At 45.8% G+C, this 25,000-nt stretch overlaps 3 protein-coding genes across 5 annotated transcripts in view; 2 read left to right on the forward strand and 1 right to left on the reverse strand.

Annotated features, from left to right (window-relative positions):
* The window catches only part of zmp:0000001301 (uncharacterized), a 10,445-nt gene extending 2,878 nt beyond the window's left edge, over positions 1 to 7,567 (forward strand). Inside the window, exons 5-18 of the mRNA XM_056578338.1 lie at positions 45 to 133; positions 345 to 491; positions 569 to 620; positions 985 to 1,085; positions 1,319 to 1,404; positions 2,024 to 2,102; positions 3,732 to 3,817; positions 4,369 to 4,456; positions 4,733 to 4,781; positions 5,243 to 5,333; positions 5,851 to 5,951; positions 6,383 to 6,467; positions 6,660 to 6,764; positions 7,469 to 7,567. Of these exons, the coding sequence (XP_056434313.1) occupies positions 45 to 133; positions 345 to 491; positions 569 to 620; positions 985 to 1,085; positions 1,319 to 1,404; positions 2,024 to 2,102; positions 3,732 to 3,817; positions 4,369 to 4,456; positions 4,733 to 4,781; positions 5,243 to 5,333; positions 5,851 to 5,951; positions 6,383 to 6,467; positions 6,660 to 6,764; positions 7,469 to 7,567 (1,258 nt within the window). The remainder of the gene's footprint in view (positions 1 to 44; positions 134 to 344; positions 492 to 568; positions 621 to 984; positions 1,086 to 1,318; positions 1,405 to 2,023; positions 2,103 to 3,731; positions 3,818 to 4,368; positions 4,457 to 4,732; positions 4,782 to 5,242; positions 5,334 to 5,850; positions 5,952 to 6,382; positions 6,468 to 6,659; positions 6,765 to 7,468) is intronic.
* Positions 7,568 to 9,351: 1,784 nt separating this feature from the next.
* LOC130372363 (spindlin-Z-like) lies at positions 9,352 to 21,710 on the forward strand. Its single transcript, XM_056578340.1, has 8 exons — positions 9,352 to 9,597; positions 14,200 to 14,265; positions 16,404 to 16,501; positions 17,044 to 17,092; positions 17,433 to 17,559; positions 19,121 to 19,235; positions 19,631 to 19,870; positions 20,347 to 21,710. The coding sequence occupies exons 3-8, from the start codon at positions 16,459 to 16,461 to the stop codon at positions 20,544 to 20,546; spliced, it is 774 nt and encodes a 257-aa protein (XP_056434315.1). The 5' UTR covers positions 9,352 to 9,597; positions 14,200 to 14,265; positions 16,404 to 16,458; the 3' UTR covers positions 20,547 to 21,710.
* The window catches only part of dnajc25 (DnaJ (Hsp40) homolog, subfamily C, member 25), a 4,857-nt gene continuing 910 nt past the window's right edge, over positions 21,054 to 25,000 (reverse strand). The window contains exons 2-6 of one of the 3 annotated variants that reach the window (XR_008893319.1): positions 24,699 to 24,851; positions 23,310 to 23,680; positions 22,972 to 23,071; positions 22,299 to 22,486; positions 21,054 to 21,943 (exon numbers count right to left, since the gene is read on the reverse strand). Coding sequence is in view for 1 of the 3 variants with exons in the window: in XM_056578339.1 (XP_056434314.1) it covers positions 22,364 to 22,486; positions 22,972 to 23,071; positions 23,310 to 23,680; positions 24,699 to 24,851 (747 nt within the window). In the remaining 2 variants the exon portion in view is untranslated. Of the gene's footprint in view, positions 22,487 to 22,971; positions 23,072 to 23,309; positions 23,681 to 24,698; positions 24,852 to 25,000 lie in introns of all 3 variants that reach the window. The other 2 variants (XR_008893318.1, XM_056578339.1) reach the window with 2 other exon arrangements.

Genomic DNA, 25,000 nt, shown 5'->3' on the forward strand with positions numbered 1-25,000 from the left:
TAGAGGAAATAGGAGTTTGAGGGTTGCTGGTGCTGTTCCCGCAGCGTGGTGAAGGGCAGCCTGTACCTGTTTGGGGGAACATCTGACCCCAGTGCCACAGCCTGCCTGCCCGGGGTGCACTGCTTCGACATCGGTGAGAGAACGGACAAACACGTCAACATCCGACACATTTCATGGTTAACATTGAGGAGTGGGTTAGGGTCTGGACATCCGTTATCTGTAGTCTGTTTCTGTCACCTGCAGTCTGTTCTACAGTGAAACATGTTACCTGTACCATGGTGTGGATTTCAACATGTCATCTGAAATCTGGAGTGGATTCTCACCTGGTGTTGTTTCTGTCCCAGTGTCGCTCACATGGGAGGAGCTAGCGACGGGGGGCGTGGCACTCAGAACACTGGGACACAGCTCTGTTGCCGTGGGTGACAGCATCTACGTGTACGGAGGGACCGTGGAGGGGGTGGCCTCGGACGACCTCATGGTTTTCAACACAGGTCAGTCTCTGCCTGTCTGCCGATGTATCTGTCTGTCACTCTTTGGGTCTGAGTATGATGTCATCTCCTGCCCTCAGTGTCTTGTGCGTGGACACCAGTGAAGACCAGTGGGAGCCAGCCTTCTGCACGGTAACGCTCTCCTCTCTACAGCTCCTCCTGTTATACAGCTCCTCTCCTCCTCTCGTCACCTCCGCCTTCTGTACTAGCCTCTTCTCATCTTCTCCTCTCCTATCCTCTCCTCTCCCCCTCTCCTCCTCCCCCTCAATCCTCCTCTCTCCTCCTCCTGTACTCCTCCTCTCCTCCTCTCTCCTCCCCTCCTCTCTCCTCTTCTCTCCTCCCCTCCCCTCCTCTTCTTTCCTCCTCTCCTCTCTCCTCTCCTCTCCTCCTCTTCTCTCCTCCTCTCCTCTCTCCTCTCCTCTCCTCTTCTCTCCTCCTCTCTCCTCCCCTCCTCTCCTCTCTCCTCTCCTCTCCTCCTCTCTCCTGTGTGTGTCAGGTTCGGTCCGAGCTGTGCTGTGGTGGGTGAGCAGATCTTTATGTTCGGAGGTCGTGGGGAGGAGGGGGAGTTCGACAGAGACCTCCACGTTCTTCACACAGGTGCACACACACACACAAACACACACACACACACACACACACACACACACACACACACACACACACACACACACACACACACACACACACACACACACACACACACACACACACACACACACACACACACACACACAGGTAGACAAACCCACACACAAACAGGTAGACACCAGACAGGTAGACTCACAGGTAGACATCCAGACGGACGGACAGTGTGCTGCCTGGTTTTCTAGAGAAGCTGGTGTGGGAGCGATTTCAGTTGAAAGGAGAATCACCAGCCCCCTGCACAGAGCAGACCCTGACAGCACACCACGACAAGGTACACACACACACACACACACACACACACACACACACACACACACACACACACACACACACACACACACACACACACACACACACACACACCATGAAAAGGTGCGCACACACACACACACGCACACCATGAAAAGGTGCACACACACACACACACACACACACACACACACACACACACACACATGCACACAGACACACCATGACAAGGTGCACGCACACACACACACACACATACACACCATGACAAGGTGCACACACACACACACACACACACACACACACACACACACACACACACACACACACACACACACACACACACACACACACACACACACACACACACACACTCAATTGTATTAGCGTAATTATGTCCACCTTTGTGTATTTCTGTGAAGTTAGTTGGAAGTCCTTATGTGTGGTGTTGTGAGTGTGTGTTAATTATGTGTAGTGTGTGTGTGTACTCATTATGTGTTGTATGTTATAGTCATTATGTACAGTGTTTTGTGTGTGTAATCATTATTTTTGTGTGTGTGTGTGTGTGTGTGTGTGTGTGTGTGTGTGTGTGTGTGTGTGTGTGTGTGTGTGTGTGTGTGTGTGTGTGTGTGTGTGTGCAGGACCTCTATCTATTTGGCGGCCTGACAACGGAGGGAGATGTACACGTCTCAGTAAATGAAATATATAAGCTGAGTATAAGTGAGTTTTAAGTCAGTCTGTCCCTCCGTCTTTCTACTTGTCTGGCTGTTAGTCTATGAAGGTATTATTGTAGCAAAAGTGTTTAGCACCTGTAACTGTCGTAAAAGTCGTAAATATTTATTTTGCATGTGTACTCTAAAGTCACAAATGTGTAACAGTACATTTGATGTCGTAAATATTTTTTCTACCATTGTAAACACTAAATAGGGTCTACGAGTTCACAAGTCTGTGTTACAGGTGCACAAATCCTATCCTGTGCATCACAACTTCAAAGAGTCATGCAATTGACACTTTTGCTACAATCATTGCAGCGCAGTTGGTGCAAAACACATTCGCACACCCGTGTTTCATAATCTGAGAACATGCCCAAGATGTGTGCATTCGTAAACCCAAATGTGAACTAATGCATCAGAAATTGCACATCTGTGAAAAATGTCCTCACAAATAAAATGATATGGAACGCTATGTTGATTCAGCATTTTAATGAGCAAGCCCAAGTCCATCGTTACAACTGCTCGAATCTGCTCCTGTAAGTCTCAGCTGTGGGTATTTTTGCAGGTAGTTTTGCAACACGTCTAGGTGGTACATGTGTAGCAAAAGTGATTTGTATCCGTATGAGGCAGAGCGTCCGTGGGCGGGACAAAATTGCAGCAGTAACCAATGAAAGTCGCCGGCAGGGGGTGCATTTTTTTCTAACCCTAACTACACTGGGAGCATCCAAGCAGACCATTAACATACATTGAAGGACACTTGCGGCATGTTAATGCAATAATTTAAAAAAACTGCTGAAACTCGTAGCAGCAGATTCGAGCAGTTGTAACGATGGACTTGTGCTCGCTCATTAAAATGCTCATTGAACATACCGATCTATATAATTTCATTTGTGAGCAAATCTTTCACAGATGTGCAACTTCTGATGCATTAGTTCACATATGGGTTTACAAATGCACAACTTTTGTGCATGTTCTCAGATTATGAAACACGGGTGTGCGAATGTGTTTTGCACCAACTGCGCTGCAATGATTGTAGCAAAAGTGTCAAGTGCATGACTCTTTGAAGTTGTGATGCACAGGATAGGATTTGTGCACCTGTAACACAGACTTGTGAACTCGTAGACCCTATTTAGTGTTTACAATGGTAGAAAAAATATTTACGACATCAGATGTACTGTTACACATTTGTGACTTTAGAGTACACATGCTAAATAAATATTTACGACTTCAAATTTCATGTCATTATCCGTCTGCATGTCTACCAGTCTGTCCACCGATCTGTCTGTCTACCTGTCTGTCTATATATCTGTCTGTCATTCTATATATCTGTCTGTCTACCAGTCTGTCTACCTATCTGTCTGTCTACCTGTCTGTCTATATATCTGTCTGTCATTCTATATATCTGTCTGTCTACCTATTTGTCTGTCTGTCATTACCTGTCTGCCTGTCTACCAGTCTGCGTCCCTAACTGTCTGTCTACCTGTCATTACCTGTCTGCCTTTCTACCATTCTTTCTACCTGTCTGTCTGTCTACCTGTCTGTCTATCTACCAGTCTGTCTACCTGTCTGTCTGTCTACCTGTCTGTCTGTCTACCTGTCTGTCTATCTAACAGTCTGTCTACCTGTCTGTCTGCAGGTAAACTGAAGTGGAAGGTCCCGCTCTATGTGGGAATCCCCCCGGCCCGTCGCCATGGACACACAGCCTTCGTCCTCCACAGCCACGTGAATATGACCCCAATATGTACACATCGTCATGTGATGAGGCCTGTGTGCTGAGGAGAGTATAACAGCACCAGGACTTTAACATCCATGACCATTACAGGTGTTGACGGTCTTAAGCCTTAAACTCATTGGAATCACACATGGCACCAAAGTGAAGCCTTGTGCTTTACTGGACATGAACATGAAACAAAGTAGCTGGCCTGCGTTCATGTTTAGAGCCACACAGCAGAGCAGTGAGCAGTGCAGGAAAATGTTTGCTGTCTTTGTTATCTGTTGCATGGCAACAGTGCAGTCCCAGTCGAGTCGTGGGACTATTTGTGTGTATGGAGTTAGATAAATAATAAATAAACAGAATAAATGACTTTAAATACTTATGACTGGTGCTTGAAAAACGATTGTATCAAAGCGATCTCACAATGGCGTGCTGGGATTACCTTTGGTCTCGAGCTGGTATTCAGTACAAAAGCACTCCCTAACACTCATGTGATATTGCTTGAATTATCTATACATCTATAAATATATAAAGCAGTATTGCCTTGTTTGATTGACAGCTGTACATATTCGGAGGAAAGAACGAGGAGGAGGAGTTCAATGATCTGAAGGTGATGAAGCTCATCAACCCCTCAGAGCGACAGCCAGGTAGGCCAACGTGTAGGGCTGTTGGTTTCACCATGGCGTTACCGTAGTGATTGTGTTGCCATAGTGATAGTGTTACTATAGTGATGTTACTCTAACCGTAGCGCTCTTTGTATCGTAATGATGGTGTTACCATAGTGATGGTCCTGCCATAGTGATCTTATTGTTACCATAGCAAAGCAGTTAGTACAGGGATGGTGTTATCATAGGAAAGGTGTTACCATAGCGATGTATGACGATGGTGTTACCAAAGTGATAACCCGTTGTTTTTCTCTGTAGTCATGAAGGAGATTCTGTCTGAGTTTGGTCTGCAAGGAGTCAACCACAGGTAATTGATTCACCCCAATGCCTGTGCAGATATATAGTAGCACAATCATATGCTTTAACATAGTAGTTCATACATATATTAGCATACCAAACACATACCACACTAATAGTGTCCCTCTGAATACACTAAGAGTACCACAACTCATCCCTAACCCTAACCCTAACCCTAACCCTAACCACAAACATATAATACCAGCACAGAAAACACACTTTCTCACAAACATTTATGGTGTAACTCTGTTAATAATGTCCTATTACTATATATTCAAGTATGTATTATGGATCTCAGTTATAATAACAAACTATTAATACATATTGATAGGTATATGTGCAATACACACAATACATGTGAATGTATTGTGTGCATTGTATTGAATATGTATCATATTGTAAAACAATTTCAAGTTTCAGAATGATGTCACTTAAATGTATTAAAACATGAATGTGGTTTTAAACTACTAGCTTCACTCCGACTAAGGTACCAAACATCAACTACCAACTCAGACACCCGCCTCCATCGCCCCCGGCAACCAGGGGCCACCCAGCAACACAGGTGTTCCTCTGACCAACATACCACTTCCTGTACTGGAAACAAACTTCCTGTCGGCATGTATACTTTATATATGTTGCGCTACTCCTTTTCTACATCCCTTCCTTAATGCTCCATTGTGTTATTCATACTTCTGTTCCAATTATCTGAAGGGATATCGGTTTCCCGTAGTACTGATTAGTTGCAGTAGCAGTCGCAGAATTACTAAAATGCTGTTTTTCAAGTTTCGGAATAGAGCTACAAACCAAGACATCCTTGTGATGATGTTAGCCTAGCATGCTACCGTCGAGATAAAGGTGTATAGTTAGCCTAGCAAGCTACCCTTAAGAGAAAGATCTATAGCTAACCTAGCATGCTATCCTTAAAATAATGCAGTTAACCTAGCATGCTATCATTAAGTTAGGGTGAATTAACCTAGCATGCTATCCTTAAGTTAGGGTGAATTAACCTAGCATGCTATCCTTAAGGTTAGGGTGAAGTTAACCTAGAATGCTATCCTGCTATCCATGCTATCCTTAAGGTGAGGGTGTATCGTGACTTTGGAGCAGTGAGGGACCAGGCCATGGATATGATCCACAAGGCCTTCTCTCTGCTGGACCAGGAGTTCCAGAAGCTGGACAGGTGAGGCAGAGGACGACAGATCACATTGATTGGCTGTTTGATTAAAGACACTCTGGCAACCTTGGTTTCCTTTGTGACAGCATCCACAGCAGAACAGTGGCATGTATTGAGTGTAGTTCGGTTACCGGGGGGAGTTAGTGGTCGTAGTTTGGTTGCTTGGTTACAGGGGGAGCTAATGATTGTAGTTTGGATGCTTGGTTACAGGGGGAGTTGGTGATTTTAGTTTAGTTGCTTGGTTACAGGGGGAGTGCGTGATTGTAGTTTGCTTGCCTGGTTACAGGGGGAGTTAGTGTTGTAGTTTGCTTGCCTGGTTACAGGGGGAGTTAGTGATTGTAGTTTGGTTGCCTGGTTACAGGGGGAGTTAGTGATTGTAGTTTGGTTGCCTGGTTACAGGGGGAGTTAGTGATTGTAGTTTGCTTGCCTGGTCACAGGGGGAAGTTAGAGTTGGCCCAGGCTGCTACTGCCCTGCAGACTGAGAGAGAAGAGCTGCGAACACAGAGACAGCAACAAGAACAGGTATAGATAAATATATTGTATCATTTTTACATTATTAAACACTGTATTAATCCAAGGTCAATATGTGTGTGTGTGTGTGTGTGTGTGTGTGTGTGTGTGTGTGTGTGTGTGTGTGTGTGTGTGTGTGTGTGTGTGTGTCTGTGTGTGTGTGTGTGTGTGTGTGTGTGTGTGTGTGTGTCTGTGTGTGTGTAGGAGCTGGAGGACATGTTAGACAGACATCGTAGTCAGAATGAGTCGTGGCTGAAGGCCAGAGCGTTGGAGAACGACCGAGAGAAGAAGGAACTCTACATACTGAGGGTACCTCCTCAGTCTAGACATCATCGTCTATATCACTCTTAACATATATCACTCTATATACAATAATCTTTACTTTATATAAATATAATATACACCTGTATGTCAGTTTATACATCATCCTTCTATATCACTCTTTACATCCATCTCTCTCTCTCTCTCTCTCTCTCTCTCTCTCTCTCTCTCTCTCTCTCTCTCTCTCTCTCTCTCTCTCTCTCTCTGTATATGTATATATATATATACATATATATACACATATATATATTCCTGTATATAACTATACATCATCATTCTATATCCCTCTAAATCCATCACTCAATATATATAAATCATTCTTTCACTCTCTCTCTCTATATATATTTCACTATCACTCTATATATATGCTTCACTCTATACAACATCACTTTATATATTGCTTTATCCATCTCGTTTGTCATTCTGTGTATTTGTCACAATATAATATGAGGTCATTGTGTGTGTTGCCATAGGAGGAGGTGTTAATATAATATTGGAGGTGTTCATATAATACAGGAGGAGGTGTTAATATAATATAGGAGGAGGTGTTTATGTGTGGGTTGATAGACGAGGTGTTAACATAATATAGGAGGAGGTGTTTATGTGTGTTTTGCTACAGGAGGAGGTGTTAATATAATATACGAGGTGGTATTAATCTAATATAGGAGGTGTTTATGTGTGTGTTGCTACAGGAGGAGGTGTTGCAGGAGCAGGAGCAGCTGAAGGAGGAGCAGGGCAACATCCAGAAACGCAGCCAGCACCTCCTCTCCATCATGCAACAGTTTAGATAGACAGAGAGACAGACAGACAGACAGACGGACGGACGGACAGACAGACAGACAGACAGACAGACAGACAGACAGACAGACAGACAGACAGACAGACAGACAGACAGACAGACAGACAGACAGACAGACAGACAGACAGACAGACAGACAGACAGACAGACAGACAGACAGACAGACAGACAGACAGACAGACAGACAGACAGACAGACAGACAGACAGACAGACAGACGGACGGACGGACGGACGGACGGACGGACGGACGGACGGACGGATGGACGGACGGACGGACGGACGGACGGACGGACGGACTGGTATAGAGTAATACAGGTATAGAGAGACAGACAGACAGACAGACAGACAGACAGACAGACAGACAGACAGACAGACAGACAGACAGACAGACAGAGTAATACAGGTATAGAGAGACAGACAGACAGACAGACAGACAGACAGACAGACAGACAGACAGACAGACAGACAGACAGAGTAATACAGGTATAGAGAGACAGACAGACAGACAGACAGACAGACAGACAGACAGACAGACAGACAGACAGACAGAGTAATACAGGTATAGAGAGACAGACAGACAGACAGACAGACAGACAGACAGACAGACAGACAGACAGACAGACAGACAGACAGACAGACAGACAGACAGACAGACAGACAGAGTAATACAGGTATAGAGAGACAGACAGAGTAATATATAGAGAGACAGAGTAATACAGGTATAGAGAGACAGATAGAGTAATATATAGAGAGACAGAGTAATACAGGTATAGAGAGACAGATAGAGTAATATATAGAGAGACAGAGTAATACAGGTATAGAGAGACAGATAGAGTAATATATAGAGAGACAGAGTAATACAGGTATAGAGAGACAGATAGAGTAATATATAGAGAGACAGAGTAATACAGGTATAGAGAGAAGGGGTAATACAGGTATAGAGAGAAGGGGTAATACAGGTATAGAGAGAAGGGGTAATACAGGTATAGAGAGAAGGGGTAATACAGGTATAGAGAGAAGGGGTAATACAGGTATAGAGAGACAATAATAAAGGTATAGACTAGAGAGACAGAAATATAGGTATAGAGAGACAGTAATACTGGTATAGAGAGACAGACAAAGTAATATATAGAGAGACATACAGGTATAGAGAGACAGAGTAATATAGACATATAGAGTGATATCGATTTTGACAGACAGACAGAATGATAAGACTGAAAGACATATCGAATGATAGAGGGACAGACCGACAGAGTGATATTGATATAGACAGACATTCAGACAGAGAGAACGATAGAGTGACAGACAGACAAAGAGACATATTGATACACAGATAGCCTATATCGTGATAGTGACAACTCAGATATAGAGATATAGTGAGAGACAGAAATAAGAATGACATGAGTGAGATACATAGATGGATATAAATATATATAGATTTGACTGACTTGTTGCTGAGATAATATTGATGAGAATAAACTCCTTATAAACAGGAACAAGGTGTGACGTCATGTATTGTGTCTTAGCGGGAGCTCACAATAGTCGTTTGTGTGTGTGTGTGTGTGTGTGTGTGTGTGTGTGTGTGTGTGTGTGTGTGTGTGTGTGTGTGTGTGTGTTGGCCGACGATCAGACTTCAGTCTGTTCATTAATTCAGCAAGTCGATGAGGTATCGCGTCTTCTTCTCACTGCCGCATTTAACAACCAAGTGGATCACTATTAAGCAAAGGGGCACGAAGTCATGCGCCTGTTGTCGCCACAACGTGTTTCAATGGAGCACTATGTGGCACCGGCCAGAAGGGGCGGGCCGGGAGGGAGATGGGAGCGAAAGCGTTGACGGTTGCTTGCTGTGTGTAGTGTGTGTTAAGTTGAGGAGTGCGTGTTAAGTTGTGCGGTGTGGACGGGAAGAGCACAGAGTCGACCCTTTTCGTTCCGCTTCAAGGGGAGGCATGATCTCGCCATTCCGCTGATCGCAGGAACACACCGGGGTAGAGGTGTTGTGTTTGTGTTGAGGTGAACCAGAGGTAAGCCTGATGCTACGGCTTCTCATTCTGAAAGGACCGTAGGCCTACGTGTGTTTTAAAATGAACATGGCGCTGCCGTCAGGTGTGTGTGTGCGTGCGTGCGTGCATAATGTGTGTAAACAGTGTAGAAGGTTGTTTGGTGCGTGTGTTCGATCAGGTGCTCTTCTTCAAACCGCCGTGTGCTAGGAGGAAGAGCCTACCTAACGGCAAACCACCACCGGTTCTCCTTCAACGTGTGGAACCGGATATTGGATATTTGGTGACGTCATTTTACATATCTTTTGTCGTTGCGAGTCGCAGGCCTACAATGATCCTCGACGAGTTACTCTGCTGAACTCGTGTTGAGGCTGATTTGCATGTTGACTCAGTGGCAACGCCCCTTCGAGGTCACTAAATCAAATCAAAGGTCGAGCCGACGCTTCGCTGCTCCGGTCTACACCTCAGTGGTAGTGGTAGGGTACTGGAAAATATAGAACTGATTAGATAGAGCACTTTACTTAAAGATCCCATGGCATGAGAATTTCACTTTCTGAGGTTTTCTAACATCAATATGAGTTCCCCTAGCCTACCTATGCTCCCCCAGTAGCTAGAAATTTCGTTTGGTGTAAAACGAGCTATAGGCATTCTGCTCCGCCTTTAAAATAATGAAGCTCAGACGGGCAGTTTTGGAATTTTTCCCCGTATGTCATCATAAGGGGAGATGCCACCTCCCCTTTCTCTGCCTTGCCAGCCCAGAGAATTTGGACCGCCAATGAGACAATGAGCTTTGACCGTGCGAGCGCCACATGTGTGTGTGTGTTTTTGTGTGTAATTATTACACACACTAACGCAAGTGTGTGTACACTTCTTTGTAATTTGGATAACCGTTCTGCTGTTGGTGTAATGGCGCATAACACGTCGGGTTCTCTGACGTCTCTGATATTTCCATAACGAGACTGTAGTTGGTGTTATCTCAGCCATGGTTGAAAAGGAATTGGGGGAAAGGAACCTTGGCTTTGACTCACTGAAGTGCATGAACCACGACATGGAGGAGAAAGGGTTGTTGCCCGCGATTGTCTCCCGCTTGAGCCCCGCTTCCCACTGCCCGCGGCCCAGGGACCACCTCCTCTGCGCTGCGGGTCTCCCTCGGCAGCGAGGCTCCGGCGGGAGACAATCGCGGGCAACAATCCCTTTCTCCCCCATGTCGTGGTTCAATCTAATTCAGATTGATGTGGACGTATTACCGGTATAAACGGTATTAACTTTGAAACTATAGGTCAACTGCCTTCTTCGCCGTCAACTCTCCTCTCACACTCGGTGACAGCGGCTGGCAGCGCGCCAATTCTCGGGGTCTTATAACGTTCTTTATATAATAGTATAATATAATTTTATATTACATAATATCACGGCCAAAAGCTCTGCGTCTCCGGATGGCCGTAGCGCGGGGAGCTCACGTAGGGATTGGGCTTCGCGGGGTTTGTTTACCGGCGTTGCTATGGTTACCGGTCTTGTGAGGAAGCACGTAAATTCTCGGCCGCGACAATGCTCCCGCACAGAGCAGAACTGTGGCCTATTCTACACATTTAAATTTTCTTAATTATATTATATTATTCATTTTTACTGAATTTGTTTTTTATTACTGAAAAAAAAATAAAAAAAAATAATCGGTGTTGCCGGTGTGCAACACCGAGTACTCGGTGTTGGCCTCACCACCGGTAATACCGTATACCGCGGCAACCCTACTGGAGGCACACACAGCTTTTGTCCGTGATAATATATATTCTATGATATAGATATCTATGTATAATATGATAGTATTTAGATATAGAGCTCCAGGACTCCCGCCAGAGCACCCGGAGTGTTATAGAATATTTAGAGAACACGTCTGAAGGCTGTGTGCACCTCGCCATTGCGATGTACATCTACTGTAAACAGAGCGCATGGTACCGTGGACAAAAGCTGCTCAGGGCCACACCCCCACCCTCCCCCTTTACCCGCCTCTCTCCTCCTCATTCGCATTAAAGCTGCAGACACAGCAGGGGTTGACATTAAGGTTTCAAAAGCACTTGCTCATCGGGCAAGTACAGGTCAGGTTCAACTTGCCCGAATGTGATGTTCACTTGCCCAAATTATAATCAGAATCGTGAACAGGCCTCTTTTTGCCAGGCACGCGGCCTGGTTTTGGGGGGGCTCCGAAAAATCATCCTAGATCAGACTGAAGCTGAATGTTAGCTTCCACACATGTTGTGTTTAAAAAATAACAAACTTCCCTTTGTTTACTTATTTATCGAGCGGTCACATCGTGCCATGGAGTGATTTCAGTCCACCGTTGCAACCTATTAAAGCTATCGCCAAGTTATATGTAGACCTGCATGATTTCATGCAAATGTACTTAACTAAATGTCAGAGGTAGTAGCAAAGATATGTCTTTTTTAACTTTCACGTTTCTTGTAGCTCTAACTGAATAATCACAATCGCGTTTCTAGTAGTGTTGTCAGTCACGATACTGGATTTTCTAACTTTGACACTATACCTGGAAAAATATCGATATTCTATACCATTTTCGATATCAGGGGAAAAGTTTTTTTCAGGAAAGAACATACCCAAAGTAAATAGAGTATATCTCCACACCTGCAAGGGCGATAATGTCATCTTTGTGCCAAAAGAAAGATTGTTGTGCAAGTGAAATATTCAATGTGGATGATACTTGGTTAAAGTGAATAAAGCCATGGAACACAGCATAAGTGGAAGATAACATTTCCACCTGAAATAATTATCAGTCGGTCGTTATCATTTGGGAGCGATGTCTTACTATGAGACACAAATAAAGGTAGATATCTTACAATTTTGACACTTGACATGACACCTCTATTTAAATTTCAGGGCAAATATATTCGAATGCACCAAGCCAAACACTCGCAAATAAACATATGGCCACTAGATTGAGCTGAAGAATATGTTTTCTGATTGAAGGCAATTTACCTATTTCCTAAGAAACCTTCTCTTATTCATTGATTGACAATACCATGTTTAATTGCAAAATTTGGCCCAGACACTGGGTTATCTGTTTATGGTGGTTTTATTCGACCAGAATCAACTTTGTGGACAAAAATCACAAAGGTAATACTTCATTTTTGGTTGTTAAAAGAAAAGGGGACGTTTCTTCTTAAGTTGTTATTTGCGAGTTTTAGTCACAGAATGATATGGTTTGGACTGTTGGAATAAGTGGAGGCTCAGCTTTCATGTAATATATAGTTTGTGAGGGTCCAATTTCGTGAAAAAGATCGCTATTGCTGTGCACATGTGCACAGTTATGAAACCCAAAACCGTGTTCTTGCATATGACTTTCCTTGGTAATTTGCCTCAATCCAAAGTACTTCCAAACTGCACTCCTCCATCACTTCTCCATTTTCCTTCTACCTAAACCGTTCGCGGAGGCGCTGCACTTGCGATGCCAGCTTTGTTGGCTAACCTTTAGCTAACGGCGGGGCTATATCCGCACTGAAGCGATGCGTGTCTGTTAACTCGCTTTCCGAGAGAAGAGAAGACAGCACGCTGATCAATTGCATATTTTGTGTTATTTTGCGGCAAAAAAGGTTGTTCTGCAGTTTCTAAAAACATTTGAATAAATAGCCTTTTATTAACATCCACCCAAAATCTTCTTGCCCGTTCGGGCAACCAGAAATCAATCTCAACTTGCCCAAATATGACTTTTGGTTGCCCCGGGCAAGCGGGCAACCGTTAATGTCGAGGCCTGCACAGCAGCAGCGCATTTGGGGAAAGCTCAATGTGCGACTGGCTCGTAGTGGCTGTAATTCTACACCACGGCTGAATTTCGGCAATGTCTTCAAATACTGCGTTAGGGGCCCACTTATATCTATATTAAAGCATCCATAAAGTAGCATGCCATGGGACCTTTAAGTCAGTATGTGTGAGTGTGTGTGAGTGGGGAGATTTCCATCATCCACTACCTAGCTCATCTAGGCTACATGTATAATAATAAATAATAATAATAATACATTTAATTTATAGTGCCCATTTCATCCGAAGATCTCAAAGGGCTACAGGTTAAAAACAAAAATAAAAATAAAAAGGGGGTTTTAAAAACATCTAAGAGTGCGAGCCAAAGGTTTTTTTAAAAAGAAATGTTTTAAGACCTTTTTTAAAACAATCAGTGGATTGTGGTGCCCTCAAGGTGTCAGGGAGGGCGTTCCACAGGCGTGGGGCGGCAACACTGAAGGCCCTATCTCCCATGGTCCTCAGTTTGGTTCTGGGTATGTGGAGGAGGTTAGAGTGAGTGGAGCGGAGGGAGCGTGTTGTGCTATGTGGGTTTAGAAGTTCTTTGAGGTATGGGGGGGCATGTCCATGGATAGATTGGTGAGTGAGGAGGGAAACCTTGTACTCAATCCGGGTGGAAACCGGAAGCTAGTGGAGTGAGTGGAGAATGGGGGTAATGTGCTCATGCTTATAAAAGGTATGGGTAGTTAGTGCACATGCAGTGTTGTCATATAGTGGGTGTGTGTAGTGAGCTGTTAAGGGGCTTATTTCTCTTTTGCCGACCTTCTGCCTCTGCAGCACAAAATTCCCCTGTGCAAATAAACATAGAATATATTCTATGAACAGGTGAAAGAGTCTGAGCTGGGAGAAGAGAAGGAAAACAGACCGGAAACACCTTGCTACCTGCAACAGGTAGCAACCACCTCCACCCTACTGCCTCGGTTTCACCTCCATCTTAGTCTCTCTGTCGACACCTCCACCTTACGCTCTGTCTCCACCTCCCCCTTACTCCAATAGTATCCAGCTGCAATCCTGGAGAACAACACCCTGGCGTGACAACAACAACCCAGGCGCGACGGAAATACTCTGGTTTGACGGAAGTGATATTGAGTAATATTCATGTTAACTCTCACTTACTTCTATGAACGAAGTGCAGCTAATTTTTCAAAAAGGACACGGTATTATTATACATATAACATTTAGCGAAAAGTAAATAAACCACGGCACGGCTTTAACATGAATATTACTCAATATATTAAGCTTAATGACGGTCTCACTTACCATGGTTGATCTTTGGTTTCTGATAGCGATGTGTAAAAAAAGTTAAAAAAATAAATCACTTCCGTCACCCCAGAGTACTTTCGTCACGCCTGAGTTGTTGCTGTCACGCCAGGGTGTTGTTCTCCGGGGCTGCAGCTTACTCTCTGTCTCCACCTCCCACTTACTCTCTGTCTCCAACTCAACCTTACTCTCTCTGTCTCCACCTCCACGTTACTCTCTGTCTCCACCCCTACCTTACTCTCTCTGGCTCCACCTTACTCTCTCTTCGTCTCACCTCCACCTTACTCTCTCCAGCTCTACTTTAGACCTTCACCTTTATTTTATTCTTTCTCTACCTTCACTTCTTTGTAACTCTATCTTCCCCTCTTTGATGCTCTATCCTCACAGCTACGTTACACTCTCTATTTTCAGCTATATCCTCCCCTCTACGTTACTCTCTCTATCCTCCCCTCTACGTTACTCTCTCTATCCTCCCCTCTACGTTACTCTCTCTCTATCCTCCCCTCTACGTTACTCTCTCTATCCTCCCCTCTACGTTGCTCTCTCTATCCTCCCCTCTACGTTACTCTCTCTATCCTCCCCTCTACGTTACTCTCTCTATCCTCCCCTCTACGTTGCTCTCTCTATCCTCCCCTCTACGTTACTCTCTCTATCCTCCCCTCTACGTTACTCTCTCTATCCTCCCCTCTACGTTACTCTCTCTCTCTGTACCTCTACGTTACTCTCTCTATCCTCCCCTCTACGTTGCTCTCTCTATCCTCCCCTCTACGTTACTCTCTCTATCCTCCCCTCTACGTTACTCTCTCTATCCTCCCCTCTACGTTACTCTCTCTCTCTGTACCTCTACGTTACTCTCTCTATCCTCCCCTCTACGTTACTCTCTCTATCCTCCCCTCTACGTTACTCTCTCTCTCTGTACCTCTACGTTACTCTCTCTATCCTCCCCTCTACGTTGCTCTCTCTATCCTCCCCTCTACGTTACTCTCTCTATCCTCCCCTCTACGTTACTCTCTCTATCCTCCCCTCTACGTTACTCTCTCTATCCTCCCCTCTACGTTACTCTCTATCGTCCGCTCTACGTTACTCTCTCTCTATCCTCCCCTCTACGTTACTCTCTCTATCCTCCCCTCTACGTTACTCTCTCTATCCTCCCCTCTACGTTACTCTCTCTCTATCCTCCCCTCTACGTTGCTCTCTCTATCCTCCCCTCTACGTTACTCTCTCTCTATCCTCCCCTCTACGTTACTCTCTCTATCCTCCCCTCTACGTTACTCTCTCTATCCTCCCCTCTACGTTGCTCTCTCTATCCTCCCCTCTACGTTACTCTCTCTATCCTCCCCTCTACGTTACTCTCTCTATCCTCCCCTCTACGTTACTCTCTCTATCCTCCCCTCTACGTTACTCTCTCTATCCTCCCCTCTACGTTGCTCTCTCTATCCTCCCCTCTACGTTACTCTCTCTCTATCCTCCCCTCTACGTTACTCTCTCTATCCTCCCCTCTCCGTTACTCTCTCTATCCCCCCCTCTACGTTACTCTCTCTATCCTCCCCTCTACGTTACTCTCTATCCTCCCCTCTACGTTACTCTCTCTCTGTACCTCTACGTTGCTCTCTCTATCCTCCGCTCTACGTTACTCTCTCTATCCTCCCCTCTACGTTACTCTCTCTCTCTGTACCTCTACGTTGCTCTCTCTATCCTCCGCTCTACGTTACTCTCTCTCTCTCTCCATCTTAACCTCTCCCTTCCCTGGCTCCCCCTGTGGTCCTCAGGTTGGGGTGATCAGGGGTTGGGAGCTGGGCAGAGCGGCTGTCTCCCTGCCTGCCCATGAAGAGCTCCCAGCGGCCCCGGCGGCCCGACAGCAGCCCAGGTACCACTTCATATGAATACACATACCAATATATATATATACACCAACACACCAGTATATACACCAATATATACTGCAAAACACTAGTATGCTCTACAGGACAGTGTAGCCTAGAGCTGAGACCCAGCCCCTACCTGCTCTACAGGACAGTGTAGCCTAGAGCTGAGACCCAGCCCCTCTGCTCTACAGGACAGTGTAGCCTAGAGCTGAGACCCAGCCCCTCTGCTCTACAGGACAGTGTAGCCTAGAGCTGAGACCCAGCCCCTCCTGCTCTACAGGACATCCAAACACAATCTCAATACTGATGAGACAAAGGCATCTGACAAATGACTTAAGAGTAAATAATGAATACACTCAAAAAGATATGCTGTATCGTATTGCTCTTGTATTGTGGATGTCATTTATAGTTTTTGCATTGAACAGTAGAATTTAAACTACCCTAGAACCTTAAAAGAGCTTATTTATGAATCCAAAAATGTGTTGAAAGTGAATCAGTTAGTCTACTTGCTTATATGTATGTGTGTTTGTTTCTACGACGACAGGCAAGGCAGGTGCTTCGGTAAAGGAGTTGAAAAAGAAGAATCCCCACAAGTAGGTCCAACCTGCAGTCATCTGGAGAAATCTAGAGTCATCAGATTAAATCTCAGATGTAGTTAATCATCAGACAAAATTGTATTTGTAGTTAGTAATCAGATTAAATCTGTACTTTAGTTTAAAATGTTAATGTTTCATTAAATAGTAACGATTTAAGTGGTTTAACCAATGCAGCTCAAGACCTTTTAGGCTCTTTTACAACGTGTGTGTGTGTGTGTGTGTGTGTGTGTGTGTGTGTGTGTGTGTGTGTGTGTGTGTGTGTGTGTGTGTGTGTGTGTGTATGTGTGTGTGTGTGTGTGTGTGTGTGTGTGTGTGTGTGTGTGTGTGTCGCTGTCAGAAGACATAAGAGTGACGTGGGATCCCCCAGCATCCCGGGACCCCCCAGAATCAACCTTGTGGGACGCCGCATCCAACACGTGTGGACAGACGGACATGTGGTCTGGAAGGGGACGGTGCTGGAACAGGTGAGGGGTTATACCATCATATATATCATATATATACAACTGAGGGATCCCTCCCCAGCCCTGCCCATATCCACCATCATGAAGGGGTATTTCACCTGTGAAAGCATGGCTGCGCTATGTTCCACTCCAGGGGCCTTTTGCCCCTAGCAGTTCAGAACACAAATGGAGTTTAGAACACAGATGGAAGCCAGAAGGCCACTAAGTGGTAAGGCCCTGTGACAAATGGGCTGCGTCCCGTCACCTCGATACCTCTGTAAGGCTTCTTGTAAGGCTTACAAGAGAGTGATATGTGTGTTCGGTGGTCATCCTTTACAATGGGGAGCTAGCCGGGACAAACCATTGAATGTAATAACTAAGATACAGAAACCTTATCGCTTGACAGACACTTGATGTTAGAGTGACAAATTTGCGCAGAGATATAGCCTAATCTAATGATTCAAATACGTTAACATAAAGGATATAGGAAACTGAGCATCTCTCTGGTATGTTACGAAAAATAAACACAATATATATGTACATGCGTATATATTATATATAATCAATGGGATCAAACTTTATGTGAATATTGATACTGGACAAAATAAGCATTTCTTGATACTGGGTGGAGTAAGGAGTATAGTGTAGCATAGTCCCTCTTCCAGTCCACCTGTTAGCTCTGCTGGGGTCCTGAGACGCCCCGACAGTTTGGAGTCAATGATACACAGAGCAGGTGTATCATTGACTCCATGCTGCCTTGGCAGAGATCTCCCGTGTGTGTGTGTGTGTGTGTGTGTGTGTGTGTGTGTGTGTGTGTGTGTGTGTGTGTGTGTGTGTGTGTGTGTGTGTGTGTGTGTGTGTGTGTGTGTGTGTGTGTGTGTGTGTGTGTGTGTGTGTGGTGATGGCGGGTTTAGCCCCTTCGCATCGCTTTGATTAAGCGATGCGCAACAGGTGTGCAGCCTCACCCAGCCCCAGAGTCCACACATACTAAGGCCCAATCCCATTTCTAACCCTTACCCCTTCCCCTTACCCCTTCAAAACAAGGGGGAGGGGTAAGGGGAAGGGGTAAGGGGAAGGGGTAAGGGATGGAAATGGGATTGGGCCTATATGTATACATTTTGATATACTAATAGGAATAAGTATCCATGTAATTATATGTATATTATAGATGTATGTAATCGTGTATATTTATACTGGATGGAATAAATTAAATATATATATATTTGGAATAAGTATACATTTTCTAACTGGATTAAATACATATTCATGTATGTATTCCTACTGGATGGATAAGTATGTAGGTTTTCCTACTGGATGGAATAAGTATGCATGTATGTATTCCTACTTGATGGAAAAAGTATGTGTACATATGAAAGGTTTCCCACAGGTGAATGACTGATATGAAGGGTTCTCCCAGGTGAATCGGTGTATAGATGACTGATATGAAGGGTTCTCCCAGGTGAATCAGTGTATAGATGACTGATATGAAGGGTTCTCCCAGGTGAATCAGTGTATAGATGACTGATATGAAGGGTTCTTCCAGGTGAATCAGTGTATAGATGACTGATATGAAGGGTTCTTCCAGGTGCCGGTGAAACCCTCTCTGTACCTGATCAAGTACGATGGCTTCGACTGTGTGTACGGCTTGGAGCTGCACCGTGACCCCCGGGTGAAGGACCTGGTGGTCGGGGAGCGGGCAGGTAGGCTCCTAGCCTCCTACAGACATCACAGACATCATCAGTATTCATCACACCTATTATGAATAGGAAGCATGTGATAAATATTAGGAAATTGACACTTTATACATATCCTCCATACATGACTACGACTACCATAGATCCAGTTTGCCAAACCGTTTCTATGGCAACTGTTGGTTTAGAGGCCGCTGCTATAGCTCTAGCTGTTATAGCAACAGTTGCCATAGATACTGATGTTACTAAAGCTGCCGCTGTTCTTCTATAGAAACCGTTGCTATGGATGCTGTTCCTATAGATACTGTTGCTACCTACATTAGCTCTGGTCGCCGTAGTGCTGCAGTGGGGGGGGGGGGGGGGGGGGGGGGGCGGTGGTACTAACTGAAGGTTTCCCCCCCCAGGTTCAGCCCAGAAGCGCCTCAGCGACACGGAGCTGGCTCAGACCATGATCGGCAGGGCGGTGGAGCACATGTTTGAGATGGAGGAGGGCCCCAAGGAGGAGTGGAGGGGCATGGTGCTGGCCCGCAACCCCATCATGACCACGTGGTTCTACATCACCTACGAGAAGGACCCCGTGCTCTACATGTACCAGCTGCTGCAGGACTACAAGGAGGGGGACCTCACCATCATGCCAGACTCCAGTGAGGAGCACTGACACTAGCACCATGGCTACACTGACACTAGCACCATGGCTACACTGGGAATAGCACCAACGCTACACTGGGAATAGCACCAACGCTACACTGGGAATAGCACCAACGCTACACTGGGAATAGCACCAACGCTACACTGGAATTAGCACCATGGCTAGACTGAGACTAGCACCATGGCTACACTGAGACTAGCACCATGGCTACACTGAGACTAGCACCATGGCTACACTGAGACTAGCACCATGGCTACACTGAGACTAGCACCATGGCTACACTGAGACCAGCACCATGGCTACACTGAGACTAGCACCATGGCTACGCTTAGACTAGCAACAAAGCTACATCGGCTAAATGTCCAAATAACAAATGTTTAGTTTTACATGAATTAGTGATGGACTGATGAATTAGTTGCAGCATTATTAGCCAACAGGTTATTAATTGATCACTGATTGGTGTCCCTGCAGACGACACTGTGGCCGTGGAGCGGGAGCCGGGCGAGGTGGTGGACAGCCTGGTGGGGAAGCAGGTGGAGTACGCCAAGGAGGACGGGGGCAAGCGCTCGGGCATGGTCATCCACCAGGTGGAGGCCAAGAACTCCGTCTACTTCATCAAGTTTGACGACGACTTCCTCATCTACGTGTACGACCTGGTGAAGACCTCCTGAGCCCCCGGCCTGGGGGCTAGAGGTTTGAGCTGCTGAACCATCCGGCTGGAAGGAGAACGATTTGAACTGGTCATCCCAAACCACCTGCCGTCTAAAACCTAAATCCAACAGTCAAAGTCAACCGATAATCAGAGCATTCAACTCACTAACAACTGGCCAGTGGCCAGGCCTTCTGTTCTTCTTACAAATCTCTCAAACAATAACATCTTTCACATGTATTGACATCTATAACTCTTGATATAACAAATTAGTTTTCTATGGATAATACACTGGACGTCCTCTGGATGTTTGGTCATCATATATGATGGTAGCCTAGATGTGGTGTCTTTTGGTTTAAAGGCGGCGTAACAGTGCAGTGATTTTAATAGATGTATGTGGACATAATTCAAGCTTACATGTGGCCACCATGCATTAACCTTTTCATTTTGTTTTGTGTGGATAATATTGCAAATATTGTTTAATTGGTAGGAAATAAAAAGATCATTTTGACAGACTTCTGTATCCATGTACTCCAGTGCAGGAGGTTTCCGGATAGTTTAATTGGTTACTTTAAATTATTGTAGCCGTCACCTACCATTAATTGACCAACATCAGTTTCTCAATGCCTGGTAGTCATAGAGCAAGGCACCAACACAGTCAGGTTTAGGGGTTATATTCCATGCATAGCTAAGTGAGAGGGTTAGGGGGTTTATTTAGCGGTTCTATCAATCATTTTACAGGACATCCTGAAGTCAATGGTTCCATTCCTGTCAAAGATGATAATTTATCAAGACCTACCTGTCAACTTATAGTTGATGTTGTGATATAGAGTATGACAATGTGTCAAACATCCTCAACATCACTGCCCATGTTTCCCAGAAAGTAACGACTACAGTGGTGACTGAACAGAACACTTACTCAGAAACATACAACTACTAAAGCATGAGGTTTATTTTTGTTCAATTCCATCTGCGTCAAAGCTGAGATTGTATAACGGTAGACACGGACGGAGCAGAACGCCATCCGTTCAAATAAATAAACACGTCTCAGTTATTCATCTTTTTATGAAAAAGAGGTTCTGTAGGAACGAGGAAGTGTAAGTTATTCTCGGTAGCACCACTTCCTCCTTCTGTCCGATTGTGGCGGAGAGATAACGTCCGTTTACTCCTCCAAATGTCCTCTCCTCCACTGCAGAGTGGCCAGAGTATTTAGCACAAGTCCGAAGGAACATCCGCCCCCAGCCGCCACTGGGTCTTAGGGGGGAGGGGGGGGGGGGCGTGCACCTGAGGGAGTCCGCACCTGAGGGAGTCCGCAGCTCAGCTGGTGGACGCCTGGTCATGAAAAGACCCAGCTGTGGATTAGGAGTCATGTGTAGCTCGGCTTTGGGAGCAACGTTTCCATTCCCAGTCATCATGGCCCTGGCGGGGTTCAGTCAGACGGAGACAGGTCAAACTCGTTACCATGGAGATGCCTTCCACTCTCGATGTTACAAACCAGTAGTTTCCCCATTTCCTGTTTTAAACACAGATCTCTATCTCAATCTGAACCAACGGAAAAAATAATTAACACAACAAACCTCATTGGAGGCCATGTGTACAAGGGTATAGAAGGAATAATAATATAGGTATGACACTGAAAATCTTTAACAGCAACTACACATTAAAAAAGTATTAAAAGTTAAATCCCATGCCGTGCTTTAACTTCCCTCGGCCCTCAATAGGAAAATAAGTTTTGTGTTCAAACAAGCCTTGTTCGTCCTCTTCCTTCACACACATTTGGCAGGAAGCACGCAACATGCCATTGGCCACGAGGCAGATTCCACAGCATCCGATTGGCTCTCAGTCGTCCGCAAAGGTCAGCCGGCCAGGGCCTTCGTTCCTCATCCAGCGCCGGTACCTCTTCATCCTCGGGTCGTTGGCCATCTTGATCTTCATCTCCTCTTCCTGTTCCTGTTTGTATACCTGAACATACGATAGCAGGTAGCTAGTCATTAGAGCTAGTCCTAGCGTATGATGGCTAGTTATAATAGAGGTGCTTCATCAGACCACTAGTCATTAGGGGTGCTACATATTATAGCAGATAGCTAGTTATTGAAGACTTGATGAACATCTATAGCTCAAAACAAGGGACTATGCCAATCATAGTTGGCATGATTGTCAACTATGATAGATGATGAGCAACAAAGCTGGAGAATTATTGCAGAAGACATGCAAAGAAGGAAGTCACGTAAAGAAGCAAGTCATGTTAAGAAGAAAGTCCATTCAGATAAGATTGAAGAACTGTAGAGTGAGTGTAGAGGTCTCATTACATCAGGCAGTGACTAAATGTAGAGCTGTAAGGGTAGAGGTACCATAACATCAGGCAGGTAGTGTCTAAATGTAGAGCTGTAGGGTAAAGGTCAATAACATCAGATAGTGAATAAATGTAGAGCTGTAGGTGTAAGCACCTCGTAGTTCTCCCGGATCCATAGCTGCTTCTCCAGGAACGTCTCCTTCAGATTATCTTCCAAGCTGTCAAACTGGGACTGGGACATCTTCATATTGCGCCTACAGGAAGGACAGAGTACACGGTCACTCAAACACCTTCATACAACCTCTACAGGTTAGACAGTGCAGCACCATCAGTTAACAGACAGCTTCATACAACATCTACAGGTTAGACACGGTAGACATATTTCTAGTCAATGTCATAGACTATTTCTCTAAAAATCGGTCCGGTCCTCAGATAATGAGTTCTACATTCGGTGGCCCTTGCTGCCACCAAAGTGAAAACCATGAGGCCCACCTGATGATGTAGAGCTTCTCCTCGTCCCCGTACTCCTCCCTGCAGATCGTGAAGCGGTAGAACCACGACAGGTACCAGGAGGCCGAGATCACCAGGACGTAGGGCAGCATCACCAGCTTGCACAGTAGGATGTCCGACATCTTGGGCTTCTGGTAGCCGCCTTTTATGTCGATCTTGTTTTTGATGATGTCCCGGATGACCTCCTCCTCCTGCTCCCTGACCTCCTCCTTGGTGCGGCGGTTGCGTCCCTTCTCCTTGGGCCGGTTCAGCAGGCCCTGCTGCTTGGCGATCTCTGTGGCTTGGATGCGGTACTTGGGCACGGTGACCAGGTAGCTGATGGCCTCGTTGTAGCTGCTCTGCCAGCTGTAGTACTGGGGAATCAGAGGAGCAGGTATACACTTAACTCATTCTCTGCATCTGACCCATGATAACCAGCTAGGAGCAGTGGGCTGCCACACTATATAGCCCCTCGGAACCAACACCAGCTTGGAGAACCCTTGCCATGCCTATTGGCAAGGTAGGAGTGCCATCTTTGTGATATCATGTTGTGGTGCGGCAGTAACCCACGTGCAAGCTGGGAGAACAGGCATACTCCCCAAAGAAAGGCCAGGGGAGAATGGCCTTGAACACAGAACATCCTTCCTTTGGGGCGGAGGTGGCCCGTGAACCCAGGACCTGTACTAACCGCTGGGCCGGGGGAAGATTATGTCCCCCACTCCATCAGGTCCTCGCTTTTGCAACAATGGTTCTAAAAACTAGCTCTGGCTCAGCCCAGGTAGGTCTTAACTCCATCCCCCACAGATTGTAGGTCCACACACACACACACACACACACACACACACACACACACACACACACACACACACACACACACACACACACACACACACACACACACACACACACACACACACACACACACACGTTACAATACAGTTAACTCCACACACACACGTTACAATACAGTTAACTCCACCCACAGGCAGCTCTAGTTAACTCCACCCACAGGCAGTTCTAGTTAACTCCACCCACAGGCAGCTCTAGTTAACTCCACCCACAGACAGCTCTAGTTAACTCCCTCCACCACAGAGAGGTCTAGTTAACTCCACCCACCACAGGGAGGTCTAGTTAACTCCACCCACCAGAGAGAGGTCTAGTTACCTCCACCCACCAGAGAGAGGTCTAGTTACCTCCACCCACAGGCAGCTCTAGTTAATTCCACCCACCACAGGCAGCTCTAGTTAACTCCACCCACCACAGGCAGCTCTAGTTAACTCCACCCACAGGCAGCTCTAGTTAACTCCACCCACAGGCAGCTCTAGTTAACTCCACCCACAGGCAGCTCTAGTTAACTCCACAGGAGGTCTCGCACCACCACAGACGTGGTACCTGGAAGATGGATATGGCGCAGACGGTGACCAGGATGACCACCCTGACGTCCACCTTGGGGGCGAGCCGTGTGCGGTAGTAGGCATAGTAGTGGCGGTAGTACTCCTCCGGGTGGTCCAGCATGTAGTCGTAGTCCCGGCGAGAGTCCTCATCCTGGGGGGAGAAGGGGGCTGGTTAGGAGGAGCTTCAGGTCATACTAGCTGGTGGGCCCATGCCTGCATCCCACCACACCAAGCATTAGCGCAACAAGGGCACTGCCATCCAGACATTACATATAGACAAGATAACCTCGTTAAACCCAG

The sequence above is a fragment of the Gadus chalcogrammus genome, chromosome 19 (assembly GCF_026213295.1).
Source record: "Gadus chalcogrammus isolate NIFS_2021 chromosome 19, NIFS_Gcha_1.0, whole genome shotgun sequence".
NCBI classification, from domain to species: Eukaryota; Metazoa; Chordata; class Actinopteri; order Gadiformes; family Gadidae; genus Gadus; species Gadus chalcogrammus.

Bases quoted from the DNA above. Each gene is read 5' to 3' on its own strand.
- LOC130372363 (XM_056578340.1), top strand. From the start codon at position 16,459: ATGAAGAGCTCCCAGCGGCCCCGGCGGCCCGACAGCAGCCCAG. The intron at 17,093-17,432 runs GTAGGTCCAACC...TGTCGCTGTCAG, and splicing joins AAAAAGAAGAATCCCCACAA to AAGACATAAGAGTGACGTGG. The intron at 17,560-19,120 runs GTGAGGGGTTAT...GGGTTCTTCCAG, and splicing joins AGGGGACGGTGCTGGAACAG to GTGCCGGTGAAACCCTCTCT.